At 45.9% G+C, this 25,770-nt stretch overlaps 4 protein-coding genes across 5 annotated transcripts; 2 read left to right on the forward strand and 2 right to left on the reverse strand.

Annotated features, from left to right (window-relative positions):
* Positions 1-2,906: 2,906 nt before the first annotated feature.
* SYF2 (SYF2 pre-mRNA splicing factor) lies at positions 2,907-5,737 on the forward strand. The gene is made up of 7 exons (XM_040587870.1): positions 2,907-3,206; positions 3,299-3,421; positions 3,844-3,969; positions 4,198-4,315; positions 4,436-4,526; positions 5,154-5,252; positions 5,349-5,737. Exons 1-7 carry the CDS (start codon positions 2,922-2,924, stop codon positions 5,512-5,514), a joined length of 1,008 nt encoding a protein of 335 aa, XP_040443804.1. The 5' UTR covers positions 2,907-2,921; the 3' UTR covers positions 5,515-5,737.
* A 719-nt stretch (positions 5,738-6,456) lies between these two features.
* On the reverse strand, positions 6,457-11,355 carry RSRP1 (arginine and serine rich protein 1). Its single transcript, XM_040587822.1, has 6 exons — positions 11,155-11,355; positions 11,003-11,058; positions 9,204-9,833; positions 8,721-8,875; positions 7,426-7,509; positions 6,457-6,979 (listed from the first exon to the last, which is right to left on the reverse strand). Exons 1-6 carry the CDS (start codon positions 11,241-11,243, stop codon positions 6,797-6,799), a joined length of 1,197 nt encoding a protein of 398 aa, XP_040443756.1. The 5' UTR covers positions 11,244-11,355; the 3' UTR covers positions 6,457-6,796.
* A 253-nt stretch (positions 11,356-11,608) lies between these two features.
* On the forward strand, positions 11,609-15,128 carry TMEM50A (transmembrane protein 50A). Of its 2 annotated transcripts, none has more exons than XM_040587910.1 (7): positions 11,609-11,697; positions 12,082-12,194; positions 12,600-12,712; positions 13,110-13,177; positions 13,384-13,476; positions 14,318-14,378; positions 14,651-15,128. In XM_040587910.1, the coding sequence occupies exons 2-7, from the start codon at positions 12,102-12,104 to the stop codon at positions 14,694-14,696; spliced, it is 474 nt and encodes a 157-aa protein (XP_040443844.1). In that variant the 5' UTR covers positions 11,609-11,697; positions 12,082-12,101; the 3' UTR covers positions 14,697-15,128. The 2 variants fall into 2 exon arrangements, with proteins under 2 accessions (XP_040443844.1, XP_040443845.1); XM_040587911.1 differs by having other exon boundaries at positions 11,614-11,697; positions 12,090-12,194.
* Positions 14,650-25,670, reverse strand: RHCE (Rh blood group CcEe antigens). The gene is made up of 10 exons (XM_040587821.1): positions 25,437-25,670; positions 23,995-24,169; positions 23,625-23,775; positions 22,811-22,952; positions 20,366-20,526; positions 19,916-20,053; positions 19,569-19,699; positions 18,884-18,963; positions 17,696-17,769; positions 14,650-17,059 (listed from the first exon to the last, which is right to left on the reverse strand). Exons 1-10 carry the CDS (start codon positions 25,564-25,566, stop codon positions 17,033-17,035), a joined length of 1,209 nt encoding a protein of 402 aa, XP_040443755.1. The 5' UTR covers positions 25,567-25,670; the 3' UTR covers positions 14,650-17,032.
* Positions 25,671-25,770: the final 100 nt, after the last annotated feature.

Below are 25,770 nucleotides of genomic sequence, written 5' to 3' on the forward strand. Positions count from 1 at the left end.
AAGCAGTGCCAATTCTGTGTGCATGAGAAATAAAAACATTTTTTAATCTAAAAATAAATTAACTGTAAGTGACAGCAAGAGCAGATCTGCATGTACTCACTGTCAGCCCGCGCAGGACCAGTCCCTGCTCCTTGGCACAAAGTGGGTTTGGGAGATTTCTGTGCTCTTTCAGGCCAGGTTGGGATTCACAGTTGTACCACTGAGCTGGGGCGACCCTCAGTACCTGCACCAGGAACGGGCTTCCTGAGCTGGCATCGGACCCAGAAGCAAATCCACAGAAGCCAGGGAAACCTCTCGGGTTTATTTTCTAACTGCATTACGGCAGTGAGGAGGGAAAAGAGGCTCCACCAAGCTCAGGGCTTGGCTGGGCCAAGGCTCTGCACAAACCCATAAAAACCATCCAGCTTCCCGTGATTAAACAAAAGGGTAGTGAGTATGCAAGCGGCTGATGGCCCCACTCTGCAGCTGAGCTGTGGCCACCCCCATGTCCTGGAGCAGAGCAGATATGTGGGGCAACCTCTGCCCAGAGCCCACCTTCCTTCCCTCCACTTGACCCTCTGCTTGCTCCTAATTCGTCTGTGGAGGAGACCAGGAGTGACTGAGCGCTCAAGCACTCAAGTGTCACAGGAGATTGTCTGGAGGCTCCAGAAAATAAAAAGCTGGTCGAAGGACCGCAGGCAGGAGCTGCAGAGGGGTGCAGCTGATGCAGCGTTTCGGGCATCTGAGAGCCAGGCTGGCATCCCTGTCTGCTCCCGGAACATCTCTGATCCCAAGTGTGGTGACCAGCTCCCACATGAGGGACATGGAGACAGCCCCTGAAGCAAAGCACTATCTTAGGGCACACGAGCAGGGCTGCATCCTGCTACTCTTCTTTACAAGCACCAAGACTTTAGGATTGCTGCTGCAGTGGCAGCAAGATGTTTCTCAGCTTTCCTTTGCTCCTGTCACGCACTGATCACCTTTGCTAACAAACATTTCCATGGGGCCACCTACGCAGACGGTGGGACACCCCTTACTGCAAAGGGCTCAGAGCCAGTGAGGACAGGACCTAAGGGACAATCTCGTGGCAGAGGGGCCAGTAGCTCCACATGGAGCAGAGATATTGATAAAGCAGCAGCCCAGGCACGTAACTCAGATTTTGACACCGCACTGCACAACACCACCAACCACTGCGTTTTTCAGAACCGCCCCCCCTCTCCCAGCACCCATGGTCCCTGTCCCCAGTGTGGTGGCAGCCCACTCCATGTGTATGGAAATCCAACAACTCCCAGCCAAGCAGCGAGGATGTGGAGGAGGCAGGTGAGGGGAGATACCCAAAACCCAAACCATGTCAGGACAATCCTCTCCTTTTTCTTAAGATACTGTCAACAGGGCTATGTAAAAGTCTTCTGCCTCCCATTCTTTGCCCCAGTCTGCTCTGTTTGACAGCACTGGCTTCACTAGGTTGGGTTTCTGGATTTTTTTCCCTCTGACTTGACTCCTTGCTGGGTAACACTGTATTTGATATTTTTAATCACTCAGCATGCATCAGAGTTTGGCAGCAGAAGAAAGTGGAGTTAAAAGAGAACAGAGATAGATCCCGTTTGCCAGGGCTGCCTGCCATTGCCACAACCCCTCATCGCTTGTGCTGCGTTTCCCTCTGCTGGAAAGTCACGAGCCGCAGCTGACAAGATCGATTTAATAAACTTACTGTCGGCTGGCAGTTAGTAACCTTACAGGGTTTGGATCATTCCTTCAGAGGAAAACAAAATTTCTGAACCCTTCTACCTTTACTGTATAAAGACATTAGAAATGCGTATGCATGGATGCATTTGTACGTGCGTGTCAGTGTTGTTGATAAACCCTTACAATAAATCTGCATTTGGCTTTGTAAGGCTGGAAGATCCAGGCCACGGCAGCAATATGGTGGAAATTTTTACTTTGCTCAGTGGTTGAAGCAAAACTTTCCCTTTTCTGTAAGAACTGCAGCTTTCTCCCTGAGCAAACCTGTTGCAGGTACCCCGAGTGGCGCTGGCAGGGCCGAGGGGGCAGGCGGCGCAGGCAGGGATGCCGTGGCTGGATTCCCACCCTACTCCAGGCCCGGGCGGCGCAGGCAGGGATGCCGTGGCTGGATTCCCACCCTACTCCAGGCCCGGGCGGCGCAGGCAGGGATGCCGTGGCTGGATTCTCACCCTACCCCAGGCCCGGGCGGCGCAGGCAGGGATGCTGTGGCTGGATTCCCACCCTACTCCTGGCCCGGGCGGCGCAGGCAGGGATGCTGTGGCTGGATTCTCACCCTACTCCAGGCCCGGGCGGCGCAGGCAGGGATGCCGTGGCTGGATTCTCACCCTACTCCAGGCCCGGGCAGCGCAGGCAGGGATGCTGTGGCTGGATTCCCACCCTACTCCAGGCCCTACCCTGGATCCCGCTGGTGCTTCCAGGTGAGCCCCGGCACAGCAGAGCTCAGCTGGTTCAGCTGCTTTCTTGCTTTGCCTGTAGAGTGCGCATCACCCCATCGATTCCTCAGGAGAAAAAAAGGTTGATTAACAGTGTTTATTAAAGCATGGAGGCACTTCCAGCCCGCAGGAGGCTGCCGGCCCGGCCATTGGCATCCGGAATACAGGGGTAATGTAAAGACTGCTTTCCAAAGGGCTCCAAGATGCAGCGACAAGGCTTTAAATCTGCCTCCATAGGTTAAAACCCAGGAGAGTCAGTGTTTTTCATCTTCTAATCCTTGGCAGAGAGGAATGCGGCCCGCAAAGCCCGGTGCGGAAGGCCGGGCCCGGCCGCCCCAGCGCGGCCCTTAGTGACGGCGCGCTGGGTTCCCTTCCGGCCCAGACCCGTTGACGAGGGCGGCCATCGCCCCGGCGGGAGCGCAGCCCCGGGCCTCTGCGGCTCCCAGGGGGCACAAAGCCCGGCGAAGCGCAGAGCGGCCCGGCTCGATGGGAGGCGAGCCCTTCGGCACGCTGCCGGCCCTGCGGGAGGCCCGCGGCCCGTGGCAGCCCCAGGCGCTGTGCGTGCCCCAGGCGCTGTGCGTGCCCCAGGCGGTGCGGGGAAGGCGGCGGCAAGGGGCAGCGGCTCCTCCCGCCCGCGGGGTGGCGCCCAAGCGCGGCGGCCGCTCCCCGGCAGGAGGCCAGCGCGGCCCCAAGCGGAAGCGTCTCTCGCCCGTGATGGCGGCGGTGGCGGCGGCGCTGGGCGGGTTGGAGGCCCCCGCGCCCGAGGGCGAGGTGAGACGGCGGCGAAGGGAAGGGGAGGGGAGGGGAAGGGGTGCGGCCTGACTCCTGCCCGGGGACCGGTGGCTGAGTGCGGGTTGTTTCAGGGCTCCTCGGGCTCGGAGGACGAGGCGAGGCCCACAACAGCGGCGGCGGCGGCAGCGGCGGCGGCGGCAGAGCAGAAGCGGGAGGAGCGGCTGCGCAAGTTCCGCGAGCTCCACATGATGCGGGTGCGGGAGCGGGGCCGGGATCAGGACCGGGAGTGGAGCCGGTTCCTGCCTGCGGTGCCGCAGGTCCCGGGGAGGCAGAGCCGAAGGGGCGGCTGGGGTGGCCCGGCCCGGGCGGCGCTCCCGGGGGGAGGTTGTGGCGCCGGTTCGCTGCTCCCGGCGCATAAGCGCACCCTGCCCGGTCCCGGCCCCGTCCGGCATGAACGGGCACTGGTTGCTTCACCCCTTCGCCAAATGCAGCGTTTTGCCTGGCCTGGCCCCCTCCGGGACCGGCCCCCCTGGGTTCCCCTGTCCGTGCGGGGGTTGCCAGGGGTTCCCGTGTCCGTACCGGGGGTGCCAGGGGGTCCCTGTCCGTGCGGGGGTTGCCAGGGGGGGTTCCCTGTCCGTGCCGGGGGTGCCAGGGATAACGAACCGTTCATTCCCAGAACGAGGCCCGCAAGCGGAATCACCAGGAAGTGGTGGAAGAAGATAAAAGACTGAAATTGCCAGCAAACTGGGAAGCCAAAAGAGCCCGGCTGGAGTGGGAGCTGAAGGTGGAGGAGAAGAAGAAGGTAACCAGACTGTTACAGCTCCCTGCACTGACACCGAGCCCCCCTCACAGTGGCTGGACAGGCTTGGGAGCTTATACAGGTGTTATCCCCCCAAAAAATCCATTTCTTAGACTTGCGATTATCTAAATGACTGTCCTATGCTGGAGGTTGACTGGACCGATCTAGGTAGGTTAGGTTTGATGCTTGGCCGTTATAGTTAAAACTGAACCGTTTTTTGTGCTGAGTTAGGAATGTGCAGCAAGAGGAGAAGACTATGAGCGAGTGAAACTGCTAGAGATCAGCGCTGAGGATGCCGAGAGGTGGGAAAGGAAGAAGAAAAGGAAGAATCCAGATCTAGGATTTTCAGGTAATGGCTTACCTATGGAATGGTCTGTGTTCATAGTGACAACCTTTGTTAGTCTTTAGCTGCAAACTGAACTATGAAATAAAAACCTTCACCCTGACACCAATTTATTTTCTTCCCAAGATTACGCAGCTGCTCAGCTGCGCCAGTACCAGAGGTTAACCCGGCAGATCAAACCTGACCTGGAGCAGTATGAGAAGCTCAAAGAGCAGTAGTAAGTATTTATTTCAGTCATCCGATGCCATCTGTGGTATTTCTAAGTTAATTAGCAAACACTGAAGACTTAACTAATCGTTTCAGCACGTGTATATTCTCACATATACTGTATCATTAATTAAGTCTTTAAGATAATCATAAAACACATGGCCTGGTACATCTACTCAGCAACCCCTGCTTCAGCAGTTGTGAGCAGTAGCGGTGTAATCAGTGAGTTTCATTTCCTCAAACTCAGCATTACTGATTTGGAAGAAATACTTTGTCAATTACATTATACTTAAATGCATGAGTAGATTACTCGTTTCTCTGAGCGGGTTTAGGGGGGTTTTAAGCAGCCTGGCATGATTTAAGAACAGACTGACTCAGATGAGAACTCACGAAGTTTGCATTCAGATGGATTTAACATTTCAGTGGGTTTCTGGATCTTTTGTAGACACGTGCTAGTGTCAAAATAACAAAAAGAGGTTGAGTTTAGTATCAGCACGTTCTCACCTGAACCTTGGATTCCCACAGTTCAGTATGAGTTAAGTGCCTTGAAGGGTTACGTTAAAAATCAGACAGAAGCAGCGAGCTCTCAAAGTGATCAATACAGCTGTGTAAAGTGCTGCCCCTCTCTCTTGTCCAGTGGTGAAGCACTTTATCCCACATCTGACAGTCTCCTCCACGGAACTCATGTGCCGTCTAAGGAAGGCATCGATAGAATGGTGGCAGATCTTGAAAAACAGTAAGTAAATTCTAAGATGATTACACAAAGCTGCTGTGTCACACAAATCCACAGGATTCACCCCCAGCTCTTCAAACACTGCCCTTTGTCTTACAGAATCGAAAAGCGTGAAAAATACAGTCGACGACGTCCCTACAATGACGATGCAGACATCGACTACATTAACGAGAGGAACGCCAAGTTCAACAAGAAGGCAGAGAGGTTCTACGGGAAGTACACGGCCGAGATTAAACAGAACTTGGAGAGAGGAACAGCCGTGTGAACCCATGCCTCAGGCAGAGCACATACTGCATCCCCCAAGCAATGTTAAGTTGTATCAAAAAACCCACTTTGTAGTCCTTATTAAGCCATTTTTAAAACTAATAAGTATATTTAATGTAACACAAGTAGTTTGTGTAACAACTTTAGCTGTATACAGCTTTTACTTGCTGTAACCACCTTTTCATCTGCAATTTCATGTTCTCAATAAAGTTCTCTGTTTAGAATAAACCTTGTCTTCATTCTGCAGTAGCTCAAAGTCCCCAGGAACACTTTTTTTTTTTAGTGAGAAGCAGCACGTGGCCTTTGTGAAGCAGCAGCTGGCTGTGCCCGAGGTGGGAGGTCAGCATGGAGCAGTGCATGCACAGCACAGCCACCCCGTTACCGGCAGCAGAACGGCCCATCCTTCCTTACCAAGAGGGCAAGGGACTCTCAAGCAACCAACTTGCTGCAGAACTCCTTTAATTCTTACATGCATTTGCCAGCCTCATCTTAGCAATTTCATAATTTTAAGTTTCCAGACTGGAACAGTGAAATTCCATTTTAATAGCTATTTCTAGGAAAAAAATCCTTTGATTGCTCCAAATGCATGCAGCAGCCCCTTTACATGCCTGCGTGTTTTTCTCCATAGACCAGAGGTCACGGGCAAGGCACAGAGCCCAGTACGCTGGGCCACTAAATTCGGGTGCTCTGAAGCTACCAGCACCGTAACTTGTGTGTTGATGTCACATGAAGCCTCTGCCCATGTCACAACTGGCTTCCTGCCTTACACAGCCAGCCTGGGCAGGAACCGTTCCAGTGTAAGGGCCCACTTTCAGAAAGACATAAAAATTACCTTCTGTTGCACTTGGTGGTAACCACGCGGTAAGTGAAAGCTAAGCCCGGACACAAGCACACTGGGGACAGTCCGTACTGAGCACAGATCCAACACTCGACACGTTGAGAAGCCAGTGCAAAAACTAAACTTTATTCACTTGAAGTAAACAGTTACACAATGTAAATCAAGAGTTCAAAATAACAGCTACCGAAACTATTGTTTAGAAAAAGTTACCCACCTGTAAGTTTAGTCCTTTAAAGTAATACAAAATATTTACAAATATACACAAGATTCCCACCTGTGGCTTCTGGATCATTGTGCTCTATATCTGAAAGAGAAACCTAAGATTCCAGAATTAAGATCTCAAAATAAATACTCAGTATGAACAAGTTTTTAACCTGATAAGAAAATTTTGTATCACTACTGAAGTGTGCATAATGCTGCAGTCAAAGACAGTGAGAAAGACAGGCTAGCGTGCCCGGAACAGTGCACTTTTAGGTGAGAAGTTTAGAAATGTTTTCTTCTCTTCCTTCTTGACAGGAACCCACTGCCCATAGGGACTTCCCTTTCTGTCATCTTCTCTGCCTGGAGAAATGGCTGGTTCTTTAACATGGCTCACTGGTTTCTGTAGTACTGGCTTTGCCATTGTATTCTGGAAAAAAAAATTTCCTTTAAAAATCCCAGAACAAGGAGGAGTGTACTAAAACCTGTCAACTTCAAGAGGTTTATCTATACTGGTAAAACATGTTTTCTTTCCAGTTCATGGGAGACTTGATGCCTACCGAGTATCAACTAACAGACACAAGATTTGGGGAAGTTGCTTTTTCCTTAGTCTGCGTTACTAAAACGTGTAACTTAAGTACTGGTGTAAACTAGTTCTGCATGAGTCTGTAGCACAGTGCAGATGTTCAACATTAGGTGCTGAAAGGTCAACATTTTAAACACACCACAGCAGTGTGTTTACAGTGCTCTATCTAACCCCTCCAGGAAAGTCATTACAAAATCATTAAGATCTTTATTTTGGCAACCAATGCTGGGAAAAGGCTAACACAGGAAGGATGAAGCACTGAACTTCCATCTTGGGAAAATCAGACTTACATTAGGACTGAAAGAAATGCTTCTCGGTATGGTTGCTCTCTCCATTCCACTCTTGGTCATGTCTTCTGCTAGTCTTCGGGGTTGCTAGAGAAGAGCACGCACAGCTTAAGTGGGAGGATACATCATTCCATGCAAGTTAAGGCAGTTACTAGAGAGTATCATCTTTCTAGTAGAGTTGTTTCAGAAATTTACATCAAAAGTAGCTGGTAAGCTACTAAATATGCAATCCGATCGATGTTGAACTCAATTCAAAAAGCATTCAGTATTTTTACTAATGGCATCGACCAATTCACACGTGACCTGACACCCATGCCCCAGTTACAGTTTTAAAAAGGATTTAAATGATTCAAAGCATGGAGTGCCATACAGCACAGTCGTGGCAGAGCAAGCTGCATTAAGTTCTGCATATCCATCCTGCAGAGCCTGGGATAACAACAACAAACTTATCTGCAAGTGGTGCAGGCCTCTTCTTCTGTACTCTCTCAACATCTGGAATATATTGCATATATTATGAAAGGGATGCCTGTACCATTTGTCTAAAACCCTTAGTTAAATTTACTTCCATTTGAAATAGCAGTATGCAACCGATACAAGTTATTGCAGTTTTGTACTAACCATGAATCAGATTAACGCACTGTAACAACACAGCCAAACTAAAATTCAGGTTTAAGCTGCTCAGGTTTCTCCCTCCCTTAAATTCACAGCAGCTACAGCCCACAAGTCCCTTAATTACCAACAGATTTTCTTCATCATGTCTGGAACCATAGTCATGATTTCTATAAGACAGAAATAAAGTATGTAAAATGCATTGTGTGCTTGGGTATGTAATTTCTGGGAAACAGTTTGTTGCACATGAAAAGCTTTTAACAGTTAAAAAGGGAAAAAAAAATTTAACCTTAAGAAAAACTCCACACTAAGTCTGGTAAGAAGACTCCTTGTTTTAGGTCAGAAACACATGAACTAGTGTAGTTAATGGCCAATATCCTATTAGAAGAACAACTCAAAAAACCAAACTACATTCACCTCTCCTTTCCAACCTGTCAGGACTGGAAAGCCTGCACGTACTCAGTGGATTAACCACTTCTTAAAAAGAGTCGATAGTATTTTCAGCTTATTGCAAAGTCTACAGTGGTTTCTAGAGCAGATTCAGCGTTCTGGTAAATCTGCAGGTTTTGTTCAAGGGTTTGCATTCATAACCACAAACCCAACACTTAAAAGCTATAACACATCCATGCAGATGACAAGTTTTAAGAAGTGTTTACCTTTTCATTGAGAATACTCCTGTTCATACTTACCTCAGCTGACTCTCCAGGGTCTTCATGATCTTGTTTTTCATTTTTTATCTCTTTGGTAGGATTAACAATCCTCAAGCTTGCTGGCAAGACTATGTTATCGGTTCCCAGAGCTTTTGCAGCATTTGCTTTCGCAATTTCCAGGAGTTCCCTCTTGTCTGCAGAGGGGAGCAAAAAAAAAAGCATCTTCTGTTTAAATCAGTATGTGCCTACTCATACAAGCCTAAAAACCGCAGGTTTACTATCACTACACCTACGTAAGCATCAGCTGTGATGAAATTTCATAACAACTTGGGAGATTCAGCTTCAGTTGAAACACAAAGAATATGCTCTGAACTATTTTTTTTAGACAGATAACCACGCAGATATTTTGTTCCACATCACCACTACCAGTTATGCTTTATAAAGCAAGTAAACAGATGAGAATCTGACAGGTTAAAATAAATTGTATGTTCTGAGGTTCTCACACAAGAGTCAAGAAAGTACCTTTTTCACTCAAATGGAGAGGTGACCTACTCCGAGATCTTGTTCTTGACCTGCTTCTCCAGCTCCTGTAAGCTTCAAGATATATTGTTCGCCCAAACCCATAGTATCTTCGGCCTCTTGATCGTGATCTGCTTCTCGAATAGGACCTTCTGTAATACGATCTTCCACGGGACCACGACCTACTGCGTGATCTATACCTCGGAGGAGAGCGGCGGTACCACCTGTAGTGCCTGGCATGGTGCCTTCCTCGGTACCTCGCAGAGCCGCGTGATCTCGACCAGCTTCTGGAATACGAACGAGAGTATCTTCTGTACCTTCGGGAACCACTTCTTCTAGCCCATGACCTTGATCTGGATCTGGACCGGCTCCAGCTCCTTGAGGAAGCTGAAGAGGTACTACTTGAACTGGACCGTGAACTGCAAGAGGATCTGCTAGATGACCTTGTCGATGACCTGTCACAGCTCCTCTTGGATCTCAGAGACGATTCTCTTTTCTTTGGTGAGCTGAGGGTTAAGTCATCCATGCAGCCTGTCATATCATCAGTTTTCCTAACCACTGTTTTCTGCACGCCAGTACTTTCAGAAGCTGGTTCCGTTTTTATTGTCGTTCTGCAACACCCGGTCTCTGTTCCTGTTGTGGGTGGGGAGGAGGAAGTTCATCATTTATATGCATCAAGTCATTTATACAGCAACAACATACATTGTGACACACAGGCAAAAAGGTCAAGGATAATTAAACACACCAACAATTGTCATCCAGTTTATCAGCATTTTTTGCGCGTGACAGTTAAGTTTCCTCATTTCCTCTCCTGTAGCCAGTCTTCTATAGGAGATTTAAAAAAGGCTTCACTTTAAACCATGGGTAGTTCTGTGCAGAGTTTTGAAGAGAGGTTTGTTTGTGATACCCTTCATTTGCTAGGTGAGCACACACCTTTTGTAAAAGGCGTGTAAGACAGTATCTTTCCTCCTCCGGACAGAATTTTCAAGGAATTTTATCTTCCATCTATTCTAAATGCAGCCTGTTGCATCTAAAATGCAATGTAACCATTTGCCTTCCAGACCAGTACAAATTTGACAGTTTTGGTCTGCAGTTGTATGTAAGTTTTTTCCCCCCAACAGGGAGGAAAAAGAAAAAAATAGTACCTTCGAGGTACAAAGCAGCCACTTCCATTACACATTACATGTATCACATTACAAAACTATCTGCACAACGCTGCACGCCTCCCAGCAGCGCATGGAGCAAGCTCCTATTAAAAACATTCTACGTAACCACTGAAAAACACAGCTAATGGATTCACTGGACGTGACCTGTACAGAATCTAAGACTTGTTAAGGTTATATATTAATAAATAAAATGGCTGTCCCCCTAGCGGCAGCCATTTTATAACTACAAAGGTTACTGCAATCTAGGGCGTAATTATCTGATCATCAGGACTTAAACCCTGCACTACGTCACCACTTTACAGTTTAAGGAAGCTTGCTCTGTCACAAAATTTGTATTTAGCGTTCACTGTAAACCTAAGTTACCAAATCATTCTTAATGCCTTACTGAAATCTGTAACTAGGTCCCACAGACGTTTGCAACAAGCATTCCCCTTACTGAAGGGAAAGTTTCACCGCTTCACCTCCACAAGGGCCAAGGTCACGCAGAGGGCACAGGTAAAACAAGACAACGTGGCCTCCAACACCCCCAACAGGTTTCCAAGCCCGGGAATACCGGGCACCCCAGCGCACCCTCACACCCCCGGCCGACCCCACCGGGCCGGCACCGGCCGTCAGAGGCGGTTTGCGGGCACTTACCGCTGGGAGCCGCCGGGCACCCCCGGTGCTGGTTGCCGTGAGGCGTCTGCGCGCTTCTGTAATAAAAAAAAAACAGCGTGAATAATGTGTCCCCTCAGCGCGGCCAGCGGAACCGGCCCCCCTCCCAGCACCCCGAATAACCGCCGGCTCACCGGCCGCAGCCCGCCGGGCTCCCCCCGCACGGGTCCTGCTCCAGCGGCGACACCTGAGGAGACAGCCCCGCTTCGTGAGTCACCCCCATAGCGAGCGGCCAGGCCCCTCCGCAACCGCGATACAGCCGCAACAAGACGCAGCCCTGACAGAACCACCGCCCGCTCCCGCCACCCAGCAGCGACTGAGAGCGGCCGAGAAACTTCCAGAAACCGAACCACCCCCCCGCCCCCCCGGTTACGCAACGGGCTCAGGGCGCACGCGCAGCGCCTCAGCCCCCTCCCCGCCCGCCCGCCCCCCCCCCCTCCCCGCCCGCCCGCCCCCCCCCCCTCCCCCCCCGCCCGCCCCCCCCCCCTCCGGCGCTGCGGCGCATGCGCACCACGAGCCGCACGCAGCGGGGGGGGGTGCGCACCCGGCGCGCCTGCGCGGGCGGCCGCGCGGTCTCGTGACTGCGCCGGGGGGCGGCGCATGCGCGGTGCGCGGCTGGCGGCGGGGCGGGGGGCCGGTGCGCGCGCCGGGAGCCGCCGGTTGTTCGCCGCCCTGAGGTAAGCGCGGAGGCGGTGTGAGGAGCCGGCCCCGGGCGCGGCGGGACGCTTGGCCGCCGCCTTCTCCTCTTTCGGAGTGGTCGCGGCCCCGCTGGATACCCCCGGCCTGGGGTGCGGGAGGGCGGTGGGGCCCCGTCCGAGGGCTGGGCGGCGGTGCCTCCGCCTCCGCTCTGAGGCCGCCGCTTCTCCAGCGGTTTGGTGGTGGGTGCTGCTGGCCACGCTGTCAGCTGCTCCCTTCCCTAGGGAAGGGGCCTTGGCTGTGGGATTTTCAGGTGGCGTTGAGCAGTTCTGACCTGCTTTGCGAACTGCGCGTTGTTGCGTGCCAGCTCTTGATGTGTGATGAGTTTCCCCTTCGAAATATAAACGTCTCTTTTTCTTCTGTAGTTCTTCAGAGCCCAGAAAAAATGTCAGGTTTTCTTGAGAGCTTGAGGTGCTCGGAGTGTGTTGACTGGGGAGAGAAAAGAAACACGATCGCTTCTGTTGCTGCAGGAGTGCTGGTGCGTACGGCTTCTCTTACATTGCTTTGGGGCTTTTTTAGATGTAGTCAGCTGTTGATGAGCTAAAAATTATTAGCTGTTTGAAGGTAAAAGGAAGAACAGGGATACATTGTCCTTGTGTGTAGCAGCACGGTTAAGGATGAAATGTGTTCTGGGTGTTTGCATCTGTGTATTCCTTAAGTTTTGTAGCTCCAACCCATGTAATAACTGTTGGAGCAGGTAAATCTCTGGCTTTGCATTTAACCTCATTCCTAAGTTGATAGCAAAGTTAGTTATGCTATCAGTTGACACTGGGCTGGAGACTGTAAGAATGATTTTATAAATATTTTTTTCTAGAGCAGTCTTATACGTTGTTAAAAGCCCGTATTTTAAGCTATTGTGCTCTTTTTTTTTCCTTTCTAATAGTTTTTTACAGGTTGGTGGATAATCATAGATGCAGCTGTGAAGTACCCTAAAGTGGAAGACTTCAACCATTCATACCATGCTTGCGGGGTTATAGCCACTATTGCATTCCTAATGTAAGTGTAATTTCTTGATCAGACCTGCATACCCCTAGAACTTATTTTGCGCAATTAATAAAAAGAACGTATAGTCTTTAAGTGGAGAGGTAACCAAGAATAACAAATCAAGCTACTATCAGAGTATCTCTAATATTTGTCTTACGCTTACTGATACAGTAAGGAACCTTTTTAAAAAATCAAGCATGTTGTAGAAGTCCAAGTCTTATTAGCCTCTGGAGAAATGCTTTTTTAAGTTTTAGTCTTGTCCCTTTTTAAAAAAAAAATACCAAAAAATACAACATCATCCTTTTTAGGTAGGTTTTTGAGAAGTCTCATATTCCTCCTGTTGTTTTATAAACATTTACTTCTGGCTTTACCTGTGTTTACCCAGTTTTATCCTGGTTTGCTTGTACAGGATCAACGCGGTGTCTAATGGACAGGTACGGGGTGACAGTTACAGTGAAGGCTGTCTGGGACAAACAGGTACGGTGCTCTACGCTGTTGTGTAGCGATAGATCTGTGAAGCCATTCAGTCTTGGAAGAGGGGTAGGAGCTGTACCAGCGCACGCGTTGCGTGTCTGCACGTAGCTCTGTGTGTCATGGAAGGTGCTCTGAAACAAAAGCACGCTGAAAGTCACAAGCATCCGTACTGGGGCAGAGGCACAGAACATCCATATGTCTTTTTTAAGGTGCTCGGATCTGGCTGTTCATTGGGTTTATGATGGCTTTTGGATCTCTGATTGCTTCCATGTGGATCCTTTTTGGAGGCTATGTTGTTAAAGGTAAGATACAGTGTAGAATGTGACCTGATTCATTTTTGGAAGTTCTAAGTATTTTAAATTACTAGTGAATTTTAGAACTTATTTTTAGATCATTTCTAGGCAGGCCCCGTTTTAACATTTTCATTGCATGTGCACCACTATTCTATACTATCTGCTATTACGTGGACTGATTTTACCTACTACTAAGTCACAACTAGCCTTGCTACAAACACCGGTCTTGGTCAACTGGGAACTGTACTGATATAATTAAACTGCTGCAGTTACATGGGAATAACTCCCTGGGTGAACACTAATTCCCAGAACAAAAATTACTGATTTTGTGCGAATTACTCCCAAAGCCTGTACACCAAATTAGCAAAAAGGAAAAAAATAAATTTAAATTAATACTTCAACAGGTACCATGGTAACAGTTTTGAGAAAGACATGAAAAATGCAGTGTATTATCTTTGTTTTTCAAAAGGAAGTTAGGTTGCTTTAGTAAATGTAAAAATATTACTTGTACCTGGAGCTGAAGTGAATTTCAGACTAGTCAGGCCACAGTGGTAGTTTTGTTTAATTTACATTCTCATCAGCTTTGGCCTTACTCAATTCACAGAGGATTTTCAAGGAAACCTGGGTTCGTTAGTTGCATTGCAGTGCTAATGCGCAAATATCTGTATGTAAATTAAACCGCCCACAGCAGGGGGGCTAGAACTGGATGATCTTTAAGGGCCCTTCTGACCCAGACTATACTGTGATCTTTGATAACATGGCGCGGTTTAGTGCTTCTGAAATGTTGGAGATGGGCTATGCTTGAAAATTACTTCAAAAAAATTTATGGCGATTTTTTTTCTTTTGTTAGAAAAACCAATAGTATACCCAGGAATAGCTGTGTTTTTCCAGAATGCGTTCATCTTTTTTGGGTAAGGCTATCTTCCTTTGTTCATTTCTTATCTGAAACTTGCTGTAATCTGCTTTGGTTTTTTTTCTTAATGCCTGTTTTGTAATAAGACATGTGTGAATAAACTGCTAGTAAAGGCAGTAGATCTCGGGGATCTGTCTGCATAGGTTTTGTTGCAGGACCAGGAAGTGGCTACAGACACTACAGCTCGCTCCCTGAAATCATGTATTGAAAATACTGGGCATTTGATTTGCTCCATGATGTACTCATGTCCCTTTATTCTGTTTTAAACAGAGGACTGGTCTTCAAATTTGGTCGCACGGAAGATTTGTGGCAATGAACACGCCTGTGGAAGTGCGTTGGCCATCCTGGTTTTTTTAACTGCATGCTCCCAGAATTTTGTAAAACCATTTTGTAAACGGTGACCTTCAATTATGTCTAAAGCTAAACCAAGGAAACCTAAATCACAGCACTAGAAATTCTGGTTCTTCTATGTTCGGGGTTTTTTTTTAAACTCTTGTATGTTGATTTAAATGTTGTAATGTTTTTGACAAATGTAAAATTGCTACAGCAATGAAAGTCACTTTTATGATACCATGTTTGCTACAGGTAAATAGTATAGTGGAAAATGGATGTATTTAACCAGCTGTTTCTATGACATTATTTACAAACCTTACAAGACTTACTAAAAATGCTCTAAAACAACTTTTTAACATATATTTATTAAATACTTCCTGTATCTGGACAATATAACCATTTCTTCAATTTAAAATTTACTGGTGTGTGGCTTTTCTTGCATAATATGGAACTATGCTGCTTTGAGATTATTTTTTTTTTTGCTCCTCTCCCTGAATATTTAATCTATCCTATGGCGATAATGAAGGAGTCTCTGGTGAGTAACAACGTACTGTTGCTGTGGATAGTGTAGAGGCACGAGTACAAATGACATAGTGGCTCTAGATGGAAGTAGCTCATCCACAAAGCTTGCTGTCAACTATTGTCTAACTCCTGTTAAAAAAAAAAAAAAAAGGAAGAGTGCTTTTCAGATCAGACTTCTCTCTTTGCCGAAGAGTACTCCTCAGACCAGGCACGGTCGCTTCCAGGGAGAATTTTGATCCTGTATTTGCCCCTTCCTCTGCATTCACCTGGGCTAGTTGCTCAAGAAATCAGTGATGAGAGAGATGGGGGGGGGGGGAAGGGAGGGAGTAAAATACGATTCCTTAAAAGCAGTCCTGCTAGAAAGCAGCCATTTCTGTTGCTGGGAAGTTAAGGAGCACAAACTGAGCCTGGATTACACCGCTACACAGGTCGCAGCGTGTTAATGGTGAGGTAAGGTAACTGCGGAGGTGTGTGTCCAGGCTGAGCGTCACCGCCAGCCCGTGGGAGCCGCAGGCAGCTGATAAATCAGGCAGATCACCGGCTGGTTTGTGTCTGGGAATCGGAACAACTGTCCGTTCCCCTGCAAGTCATTTTTAGTTACATGAAACGTGTCTCACACTTCTTGAACTGTTCTAACTTTGCTGAATCCCTAACGAATGAACGGCGGTCAGCATGCCTTGCTGCAGTGAGTGGCAGGGAACTCACGCCTTGTCTTCAACACCGTGTTTTTCCTCATTATTTTTAAGCCAAGTGTGCTGAATAAATAAAAACAATCACATTTTGACTTTTTTATTAGATAAGCATTTTGGAAAGAGATTTTTTATGTCAACTATTTTCAAACAAAGAAACACAGAGGACCACAATCCGTTTAGAAACAAGGGTTTGCTTGCCGATTGGGTCCTAGCTCATGCACCAAAGGCACTGCTCATCTCTGAGTAAAACATTTTCATGTACAACACTTAGAAACTGGGTCTTAGCACCGGCATGGAGCAGCACCGAGGTCCCACATTCACCTCCGGCCGACTGCACCGTAGGGGCAGCCAGAGCCTTTTGGGCAGCTGACCCACGGCAGCGCAACCCAGCACTGCACGGACAGGCTGCTCTGAGGTCTGCTGCCAAATCTTAAATACGAGTAAATGTTGATTTCAGGGGCACTGTCGGCAAGAAAAACAATTTTAACTTCTTGCCATTTGAACTTCCAAATTGCCAGCCCGAGCCAAGTAATTACAGATTTTTCTTTACGCAGTCAGATAACTCTTAAGTTCAGCCTGGCAAGATGCAGAATTCTGGCCCTGATCCAGCTCACTCATCAAATTCTTGCTTAACAAGGCCCTCAACAGAATTAATTCAGCTTAAAAACAACTACTTGAATGCTTCACAAGATAAGAACAAGTATGTACTCCTTGAAAAATTAATACTTTACATATTTTGGCTTTTAAACTTGGAAGCTAAAAATAGTTAAAAGTTCCCAAGCATTTTGATCAATAAGCCATTACAGCAGTGATGCAGCCAGCTTTTTTTTTACATATCCTACAAAAATATACTTAAGGTAAGATAAACAAAGCAGAAAAACTAAATCCATGGTAAATTTGTATCTGTAAATTTAAACCCTGTATTTTTCAAGAAGAACTGGAATATTTTATTATTCATTTTTTGTGTGTCCATTGGAATGACTTTTTTGAGCCTGAGAATTGATGCTTAAGTGCTCTCTCTCTACCCACCACAGCTATTCATTTCCTCTAGTGACAAACAGGAAAATCTTAATCTGGGTCAAATCTGTCACCTGGGTTCCTCCGTTCAAAATCCGACAGCCAAATGGGGAAACTGTGAAAACAAACATTCTTGTATCAGAACATTTTATGCAGCAAATCATCATGCAAAAAAAAAAGGCAATGGAAAGCCTTATTAGAAGCTTCTTTGCATCCGTTTCTTTTTTCTGTAGTTCAGAGCATCACATAGAGCACCTAAAGGTGCCCAAGGCCTGTGTTTGTGCATTGGACTGAATAGCCACTCTGCACCCACGAAGGCCAGGAGGCTTGGTCTGTTTTCATCAAAAGCACCCTTCAGTCCGTTCGCTGGCTTCTAAAAATCCCCCTCAGGCGCTGCTCAAGCCTCCTCAGGGGCTGTGTACGCAGCACGGTGGCCAGGGCTGTCAGTCCCAGAGGATTTTGGAACCCCTGAGGTGATGTGCTACAACACGATCGTCTCAGACTTTGCCCTGTGCCCACCAACGGCTCTGCCAATCCTTGCTAAAGATTAGGATTTATCACCGATTTATAACGTTCAGGCTGTGAATCAGCTGCGGGAACAGTTCATCCATTTCAAACAGGCCATCCAAAATGTAAAGTGAAATAGAACGAGCTCCCTTTGGTTTTTTAATTCAAATACCTACAGTTCTTCATGCAGGTCGAGAAGGTGCTACATACACTCCCACACATTTAATTTTACGTTGAAACTTACCTCCCAATAAAACTGGTCATCAAAGTACTTTGATACAGGGATGGTCTTAAACAGTTTGAGGCTTAAGATTGATCCTGTTTGTAAAAACACATATATCCAACATAAATACAGACATCAGGGAAAAGGTAAGGTTGTGTGTAACTGGAGGTTTCTTAGTAACACACACCCAAATGTAACAGATTAAAACACAAATTCAGAACTAAATGCTTCAGCAGAGCCCCTTGACTCAAGCTGACCTTAAATACAAAGCGAGAAGCTTGTCAGGATCAAGGCTTCTGTTATTAAAAATTAATTACTCTAGGTAAAAATGCATTAAACAGCCTGCCAGATTCTAAAAATACATCCAAAACTATTAACTTCTGGCATGAAAAATGCTTGTGTATTTAAAGCAATCGGGCTTATCAGCACGGTTAGCTTGGGATTTCAGATGGATACATCTAGATTTTTAAACAACTGGTTAAACGCTTTATGAATCTTTTAGCTGTATCTTTTTTAAAAACCTGCTTGATTAGCTCAACTTCTTAATTATGCTTAGGGTAATGCAAAGTTTTCAGATCAATTAAAGCACCAAAAAAAAAATAATAATTTTAGAGTGTATTGCACAGCAATTTTCATTTGCCATTTTTCTTTTATTCAAGACAAAATTAACTACAGAAAACCAGCATCTGCCATAAACCAGAACGTCACATGGGAAACACATGAGCCCTGACGATCCCAACCCACGGTGATCAAAGGCCCGAGGCTGAGGCCAGCGAGCTACTGTTGTTAGTGAAACAGATTCATACCAACTGGCCTAAAAAGTGACAAGCTTTAGATAGTGTTTTTCTGTCACTAAGACGAGACCCAAATGTAAAAATATTTTCATCCTCACACATCTCCTGTCTGAAATTTGAAGGCAGCCGTTAAACATCTGTTAAACTTCACCAATGAAAGAATGGTGCTACTAGGTTATTCATGTTGAATACATCTCTTCTTCAAAACAGGCTTTGAAGAGTTCCTGGCACTCATGTTTCCCATGGCTGCTTCTATGAATAATTTACCCATAGAAACATACTTCAGAGCCCCAGTTAAACCAGCTTCTTTCTGCCAAGGGCTGCACTGACACACTACCAGGTGCCATAAGGTGACATCCCCCTTGTCCACAGGAGAAGAGGAAGATAGCACTGAAACATGGTTTTCAGTACTGACCTGTAATAAAACCCGCGATCAAGGCAACACTGATGGTCAGGCAGAAGGCAGCAATGTGCACCACAACAGGATAAACCAGTCTGAAAAGCAAAACAAGTGTTTAACCTTTTACAGTTGCTGATTCTAGCATTAAGACTGTGAATGTATCTGTATCTACATAGCATTTTACATCAAAAGCTGTCATAAAAATTCTGTTATTCTCAAATCTCGCTGCAGCTGCAGTTAGATGTTTTAAGAGATCTTATCAGAATCCTAATACAGACATCACAGGACATATTTTGCCCTTAGAAACCATCATTGTGGTACTAAAACTTAATTATGTGTCTGTTTCAGGAAGAACATGATGAGAAGTGTAAGGCCCTTAATGCTGTACTGTGATTCATTCCTCTGTAAACTGAAAAAATAAGAGAACTTCCTCTATCACACAACACTGCTGTATTTAATATGAAACAAAAAGGGAGACAGAAAGCAGGACCAAAGCCTAATGTTAAAGTTTTGATCCAAAGTCTGCTCAACTATGAGAGTCTGGTTTAGTGACTCTTGGACATCAGAGATTATTTAGGTGATCTGGTATAAAATGATTTATCTGTGATGATGTTCAGGTTTTCTGTATGTATGAGGACTTTTCTCAGAGCACACTACAATAATGATTAGCTAAACTACTTAAGAGCAAGAATTTATGTACCTTGGTGAATTAATCCCGTTGTTTACTATGAAGAGAACTTCCTGGACAAAAGCTCCAAGCACACTAGGCAAACCAAAAGTGAAATGAACTCCAGAGGCATCATGAATCTTGAAAGCAGGATGCAAGCATCTCTGGGAAGAACGAAAGGTTTAATTGATACACAGAAACGCCAGTTGATAACAGCGTACTGTCTATTGCAGACCTAGAAAATGAACTTCAGTCTTGCGAGCTGCAATCCTGCACTCTGCTTTAATCTCTTTGAAAGAGGAGTTTCCCTTGAGGTATCCTACATTGGAAAAGAAGTTTATATAGCTTATACAAAAACAATTTCAGGTTGCGAGTACTACCTGTAAACAGTAAGATCCCAATACGGTTATCACACTGGCAAGCTGACCCAAAATCATGGCAATCCAAGGATACTTGATACTCTGTGCTGTATAAGCAACAGCAACCCCGCCAGCTAGCGCTGCACTGCGGATATGAGTCTGTAAAATAACACAACAAAAACCTGGAGTGAGAATTCATTCATCGCTTATAGCAGCCAAATATCACAGACTGCTATTCTCGTGCAAGTGTGATCTCTGCAGAGCAAATCTGGGCCTCTGAATACTGTGATTTACAATCTGAGAACATAATTTCTAAGTTACAGCTTCAGCATTTTGCTTGGGAGGCTAATGATGGCCGTCAGGCTGAAAACCTGGACTTGTTTTTACTTAACAGCTATTATACTTTCAGTGTATTACTGACAGTAACAAGAAAATACCTTCTCCACGCAGTCATTTTCCCTCATGTCTTACCATTCTGAATCTCCCATCCTTCGTGGTCAGAGCAGATAACGCGAAGGCAGTTACAGTACTCGCTGCCAGGGTGAAGTAGGTGTTGCAGATTGCTCTCTCGTTGTGGTTCGCAACTAGTATGGAATTGAAGCTTGGCCAGAACACCCAAAGAAAGAGAGTCCCTTGGAGACAAAGACAAGCAACTATCATTACTGGCTCTAAAACACCGTGAATCCATCACCGGCTGTCTCAGGCAGGCTCCCACCCACATTTTGCATTCACTATCGTTCCCACGCTGTAAACAGCTCACATGGTACAAGTCACTAAAGAAACCCAAAGTGCACTTTGGAATGTCTTTTACCTTGGCTGCCAGCATGACTGGTACTGATTGTCTGTCCTCCTGGCAGCGTTTGGAGAGACAAATAGGATGGGCTGGATCATAAGAAAGGAATCCTCTCTACCTCTGCAAGGGTTACTCCAGAGGAGGGCTCAAGGCCTGAGCTGAGGTGATCGTGCTTCACCAACTCAGCTCTACACAGCTTAACTTTCTTGTTATTTGTAAAAGAGTTATCCACCAAAAAGTGACTCTCCTGCATACGGGTCCAAAAGAACAATTCCCTTTCCTCCTGTAAGGTCACTGCACAGTGTCCCACTCACGGCCACACAGCCTTCACCACCAACAGGAATGAAAACAGATTCTTCTGCTTCTGTGACCTAACTGTCGGCGTTTAGGAATCTCAGACTCCATAAAACAAGTTCACTGCTTAGCAGGATAAATCTTTTTGTATGTGCATATGGGTACGCGTGCACAGATCAACTTCCAGCCAGCAGAGGGAAGTAGGTGGCCTCATGCTCAGTCAAGTTGGACCACACATGCCCATCTGTGCCGCTGGCCCCTGAGCTGTGCATAGCTCTAACTGCACAGACGACGCGAACAAGCAAAAGTTCATTTTGCCTTGTCCAGTCATTATTTTTGCTGCCCAGCCAGCTTCCATAGCTAATCTTCTGTTCTCCATGCCACAGAGATACCAGACCCTTGTGTAATTCACCTGACAGTAAAATTTGTAGTGTTCTAGTTCAAGTCAAGTCTAGTTCAAGTGACACAGCCATTGTCACTATAAAGCACAATGGTTAAATCCAGCTTCTAGAAACCCTGACAGCTATTGATTTTGTACAAGCTTATCTTGGCTCCTTGCAATCCAATTTCCATTGCTAATTTTCACCCTTTCAGTGCTCTAGGGTGGTGATAACCACGCTTCTCGGACAGGAGAGGCCATTTTGGCAATTCAAAACCTACGGCAGCAGTGAGGACTGGTGGAATGAGCTGTACTATGACAATCTTATTCCACTGACTAGGTAGCTAGTCAGTCATTAAAAAGAAAATTCTACTAATTCCACTGAAGCATTCTTATGAGTATTTGCTCAGCTACAGAAATAAAACAGTCACAATGTGAGTCCAAATATGGGTGAAGACCTCAGCACCCTTCACACAACCCTCAGAAGGAGGATACAAAAAGGAACTACAAGGGATCTGCCTGTTCAGTTGCTCCTTTCTACCCACACTACCTCAGGAACTGTTAAAGATGTGGCAATATAATTAACTCCAAATTGCAAGCACTTGGTTATAGCAAGCTGCACTGAAATTATAATGAAGGCGTAACAGTGTCTCTATGACTTAGATTAAAATATGGATCTCCTTGAATTCTCCAGCAAAGCAAGAACTCCAAGAACTCAAAAGAGCAGCATTTAAATATCTCTTTCCTTCAACTGGGCAAAGACTGTCCAAGAATTAGACTCTGTAGGCCTCTGCAGAAAGATCTTAGTTCAGACAGCGGCCGCTACATAACAGGAGCCATGATAACAAAGAAACCAACCTGCTTCTTTAGGAAAATGGACAGAACTCCTATACATTCAGCCTATCATCACTCGGTTCCTTTCTTGCGTGCCTGTCTGTACCATATTCCCCACCCTTCATCAGGCTTTTATCTTTTCGTTTATGTTACTAGGCAGGGACTGCCTCTTTATATCTCTGTACAGCACCTTGCAAAACAAAACTGAGCCTTGGCCCCAGCTGGGAACTGTAAGCTGTACTGCAATACCAGTAATGACCTCAACTTGGTGCAGAGGTCCCCTACCAACATGCCTACAGAAACCCAAAGGGGACAACTTAGCTGAGAGAGGGAACGGTTAACCGGGCATAGCCTTTATGCTGAGACTGACAAAGCAAACTAAGCCACAGCCGTTGCAGGAGTGGCTTATATGCCTGGTAGGAAACATGCTGAGACTCACCAACTCATTGTCAGAAACCACGAACCACAGCAGCAGCAGCTTTCTATGCTTGGCTGCATTCAGACCTGCATTTTGGACGCAAAAGCTTCAGCATGCTGTGGCCAGCCCCCAGAAACCTTCCTTATGTTCTCACGGCAATCTCTTCTTCCAGCTGAGACATTAAAGCAGATGCCTTACCCAACATTGACAACAAATCCGACTTTGGGGTACTCGCATTCTTCTCAGACCTCGGTGATGGCTCAGAGAAACGTGAGGAGATTGCCAGACCAAAGTAGGCTCCAAACAGGGGAGCATGCATCACGCTGATTTTGCCCGGAACCTATATCAATAGAATAACCCAATTTGTGGTTTATTTCAGGCCACAGGAAGCTTTTGATGTAGTTCCCGATATAGTTGCTCACGTAACCTCCCTGTAAACAATTTATTTTCACAGTCCCTCAGTTTATGCACAAATTATTTATGCGAGATTAACTTTGAATTCAACACATTTCATAAACACACAATTCATATACAGAGTTTAGGGTATGTTTACATTGTATGTAAAAAGCAGGTCTGACTCTGCTGTCCAGACTGGGCTGGTACACCATTCACACTGGAAATCTTCCGGACTGAATTGACACAGGGAGGGGGTAAAATTTGAAGGCAATTAGTGCCTTAGCATAGGTCAAGGCTTCCATTCATGTGTTGGGGATGGTCAGGCCACGGGCAAGGCCAAATGCTCTACATCCCAAATCCATCAGATCAGATCAGCTTTTAAGGCCAAGAATATAGATATAGGCACAGAGTACGGAGGGTTTGGAGTTCCATGTGCTTAAGCATAGCCCCATAGTCTGACTTAATCTCTTAATGAAAACATAGCCACAATCTAACTGACATGAGATAAAACACACTGATGTTCCTGTCAGCAGAGCACTAACAAAACACCAAAAGGCAACATTCCGAAGTCCCTGAGAAATTTCCCCCCATGTGCCTGGAAATCATGCTACAGTACCTGCAGAAATGTGCTGTTGATCCATCTGCTCGTACGGAAAACTATCATCTCCACAACTGTCATCAGAATTAATTGCACAGGATTGGTCTTCCCAAGAACAGTTCCAGCAGAGATGACCACAGCAGTCACACTCACAGTGGCCTCTGCTACTCTGCAATAAAAGGAAGGAAAAAAAATAACTCTGTATCAGGACGCCAGGGCCAATAAAGGAAGAATGACAGACAGCAAAAGTATTTAAAACTGAAAGCCTTCTAAGAAGTCTGCAAATGACTATGCTAATTCACAAATAGGTCCATGTAACAAGGCATTATCCTCCACAAAGAGCAATCAGCAGTTCTAGATTATTCCAGTTCTAACATGAACTAATTACCTGTCCAGAACATTTCTGTATGGAGGACGGAAGATTAAATCTATCAGCATGGAGCACTGGACACCAAGTACAATGATCAGGAGGTTGAATCCAGTGCTGCTAAACTCATAACGTTTCAGAAATGCCAGGAAAAAGCCAAATCCAAAAATCACCATCTGGTTGACATCTTGAAAAGCTGCACGACAGAAAAGACCAAGAGAGCAGTGAAGTTATTAATTGCAGGCTGGTTAACAGGCATTCTGGTTAAAAAAAATTAATAAAAAATCACAATTAACTGAGAAACCTTCAGATAAAAAATTCAGGTGCTGTTATTATTTAGTACTTGTAAAGAATTCCAGAGCTTTCCTTCCAATCCATAAGTAATCAGAAAAACAATACCCTTGACCCTGAATTTAATTTTAGAAAATGATCAGAATGGATGCCATAGGATGGGGGTTGAAGGGTCAAAAAGCACAATAGAAATGAAGCATGTTTAGCAATGAAATTTGGACATTCCTTTTTACCTGAGGTGAGTATAAAGAGCTTAAGTGGACTTTTTAGGGAGAGTTACCGTGAATTAGTGCTGACGCTTTCCTTGAGGGCATTGGGAAAGAAACGAGTTACAAAGAGAAACCCGTATGATGTTCTCATCTGGGTACAAGGACCAGAAATAGCAGTAGGAAGAGTTTAATATGGAAACCAGCACCATTGCATGAAAGGTAGAGGCTGTCCAAGACCCAACCTCTTGGATCTGCAGGCCGGGAAGCCTCCCCCGGGACATGCTAACAGTCATATTCTCATATGGTTGTGCTGGCCTGCACCTACAGCAAAATATCAAACTGCTAGTAAGTAGATGTCATTTTTTGAGCTGTAAAACAGGGAGGGTAACACAAGAATGTCATGAGGATCAATCAGCTCATATTCACACAACACTAAATACGTTACACACTATGGCTGTAACATAATCTGCTAATACATTCCTTTGATCAATGCCCCAAATACATCTCCAGAATATAGTTAAACCCTTAATTCCACTGTATTAACGTCATCTATTTACATCAAGCTTTCAAATGGAAAATACTGCCATCATACTGAAATTTTACTTTGTAGGACAACAACGCCGTTGCACACCAAGACCTCACAGAGGCAGACGCTTAACGCAGAGCAGTGCCTGCCCTCAGAGATTTGTTACATTCATAGCAGTCAAGATTACCACAAACAGGCAGCTGAAAACAGATGAACAATGCCACTTAGCATCACTTAGGTCTTTGTTCACTGTTTTTGCTTTGATACAAATAAAGACACACTATACACAGCAAGGTATGTAAGAGTACTTAAAGGGCAGTAAAAACATTCTACTTCTCACTAACAGATCCACAAACCCACTGAACCCCATCTCTATCGCACTGTAAAATAAAAGCAGGCATTAACCCCTACTTTCACAGCAAGGCTGCTGATCTTACCTGGGTAGATTTCTGACTGGTCTGGTGTCTCCTCTGGGAGGAAAAGGAAAAAGAGGATGATGAAAAAAGCTTCCAGAAAAAGGAGCAGCCACGGCACGTTGATTCGGAAGTTGCGGTAATTAGAAGGCATTGTGCAGTAGACTACATTAAGCACAAACACATTAATATTTTTTTCTATAAAAACAGCCCAGTAACCTCAAACCAATAGAAAAGGAGGTATGGGGAGAGGGAGGCCAGGAATAAAAACTCAAGAGAGATAAAAAGCCCAAAGAGGCGTCAACAAGGAACAGTTTCTTATCTGTGGCATGTCAGGAGCCCCAACTTACACAACTGA

Source organism: Falco naumanni, chromosome 3 (assembly GCF_017639655.2).
Source record: "Falco naumanni isolate bFalNau1 chromosome 3, bFalNau1.pat, whole genome shotgun sequence".
In the NCBI taxonomy this organism is placed as follows: domain Eukaryota; kingdom Metazoa; phylum Chordata; class Aves; order Falconiformes; family Falconidae; genus Falco; species Falco naumanni.

What these genes read in the sequence shown, in the direction of transcription:
- TMEM50A (XM_040587910.1), top strand. Translation starts at nt 12,102, where the DNA reads ATGTCAGGTTTTCTTGAGAGCTTGAGGTGCTCGGAGTGTGTTGACTGG. An exon ending in GCCACTATTGCATTCCTAAT is followed by an intron (nt 12,713 to 13,109) that starts GTAAGTGTAATT and finishes TTGCTTGTACAG; the next exon opens with GATCAACGCGGTGTCTAATG. An exon ending in TGGAGGCTATGTTGTTAAAG is followed by an intron (nt 13,477 to 14,317) that starts GTAAGATACAGT and finishes TTCTTTTGTTAG; the next exon opens with AAAAACCAATAGTATACCCA.
- RHCE (XM_040587821.1), bottom strand. Translation starts at nt 25,566, where the DNA reads ATGCCTTCTAATTACCGCAACTTCCGAATCAACGTGCCGTGGCTGCTC. An exon ending in CCAGTCAGAAATCTACCCAG is followed by an intron (nt 24,170 to 25,436) that starts GTAAGATCAGCA and finishes TCTGTCGTGCAG; the next exon opens with CTTTTCAAGATGTCAACCAG. An exon ending in TCAACAGCACATTTCTGCAG is followed by an intron (nt 22,953 to 23,624) that starts GTACTGTAGCAT and finishes CTATTGATATAG; the next exon opens with GTTCCGGGCAAAATCAGCGT.
- SYF2 (XM_040587870.1), top strand. Translation starts at nt 2,922, where the DNA reads ATGGGAGGCGAGCCCTTCGGCACGCTGCCGGCCCTGCGGGAGGCCCGC. An exon ending in AGGTGGAGGAGAAGAAGAAG is followed by an intron (nt 3,970 to 4,197) that starts GTAACCAGACTG and finishes GTGCTGAGTTAG; the next exon opens with GAATGTGCAGCAAGAGGAGA. An exon ending in GTGGCAGATCTTGAAAAACA is followed by an intron (nt 5,253 to 5,348) that starts GTAAGTAAATTC and finishes TTTGTCTTACAG; the next exon opens with AATCGAAAAGCGTGAAAAAT.
- RSRP1 (XM_040587822.1), bottom strand. Translation starts at nt 11,243, where the DNA reads ATGGGGGTGACTCACGAAGCGGGGCTGTCTCCTCAGGTGTCGCCGCTG. An exon ending in TCTCCATTTGAGTGAAAAAG is followed by an intron (nt 8,876 to 9,203) that starts GTACTTTCTTGA and finishes TCCCCTCTGCAG; the next exon opens with ACAAGAGGGAACTCCTGGAA. An exon ending in ACCCTGGAGAGTCAGCTGAG is followed by an intron (nt 7,510 to 8,720) that starts GTAAGTATGAAC and finishes GCTCTTCTCTAG; the next exon opens with CAACCCCGAAGACTAGCAGA.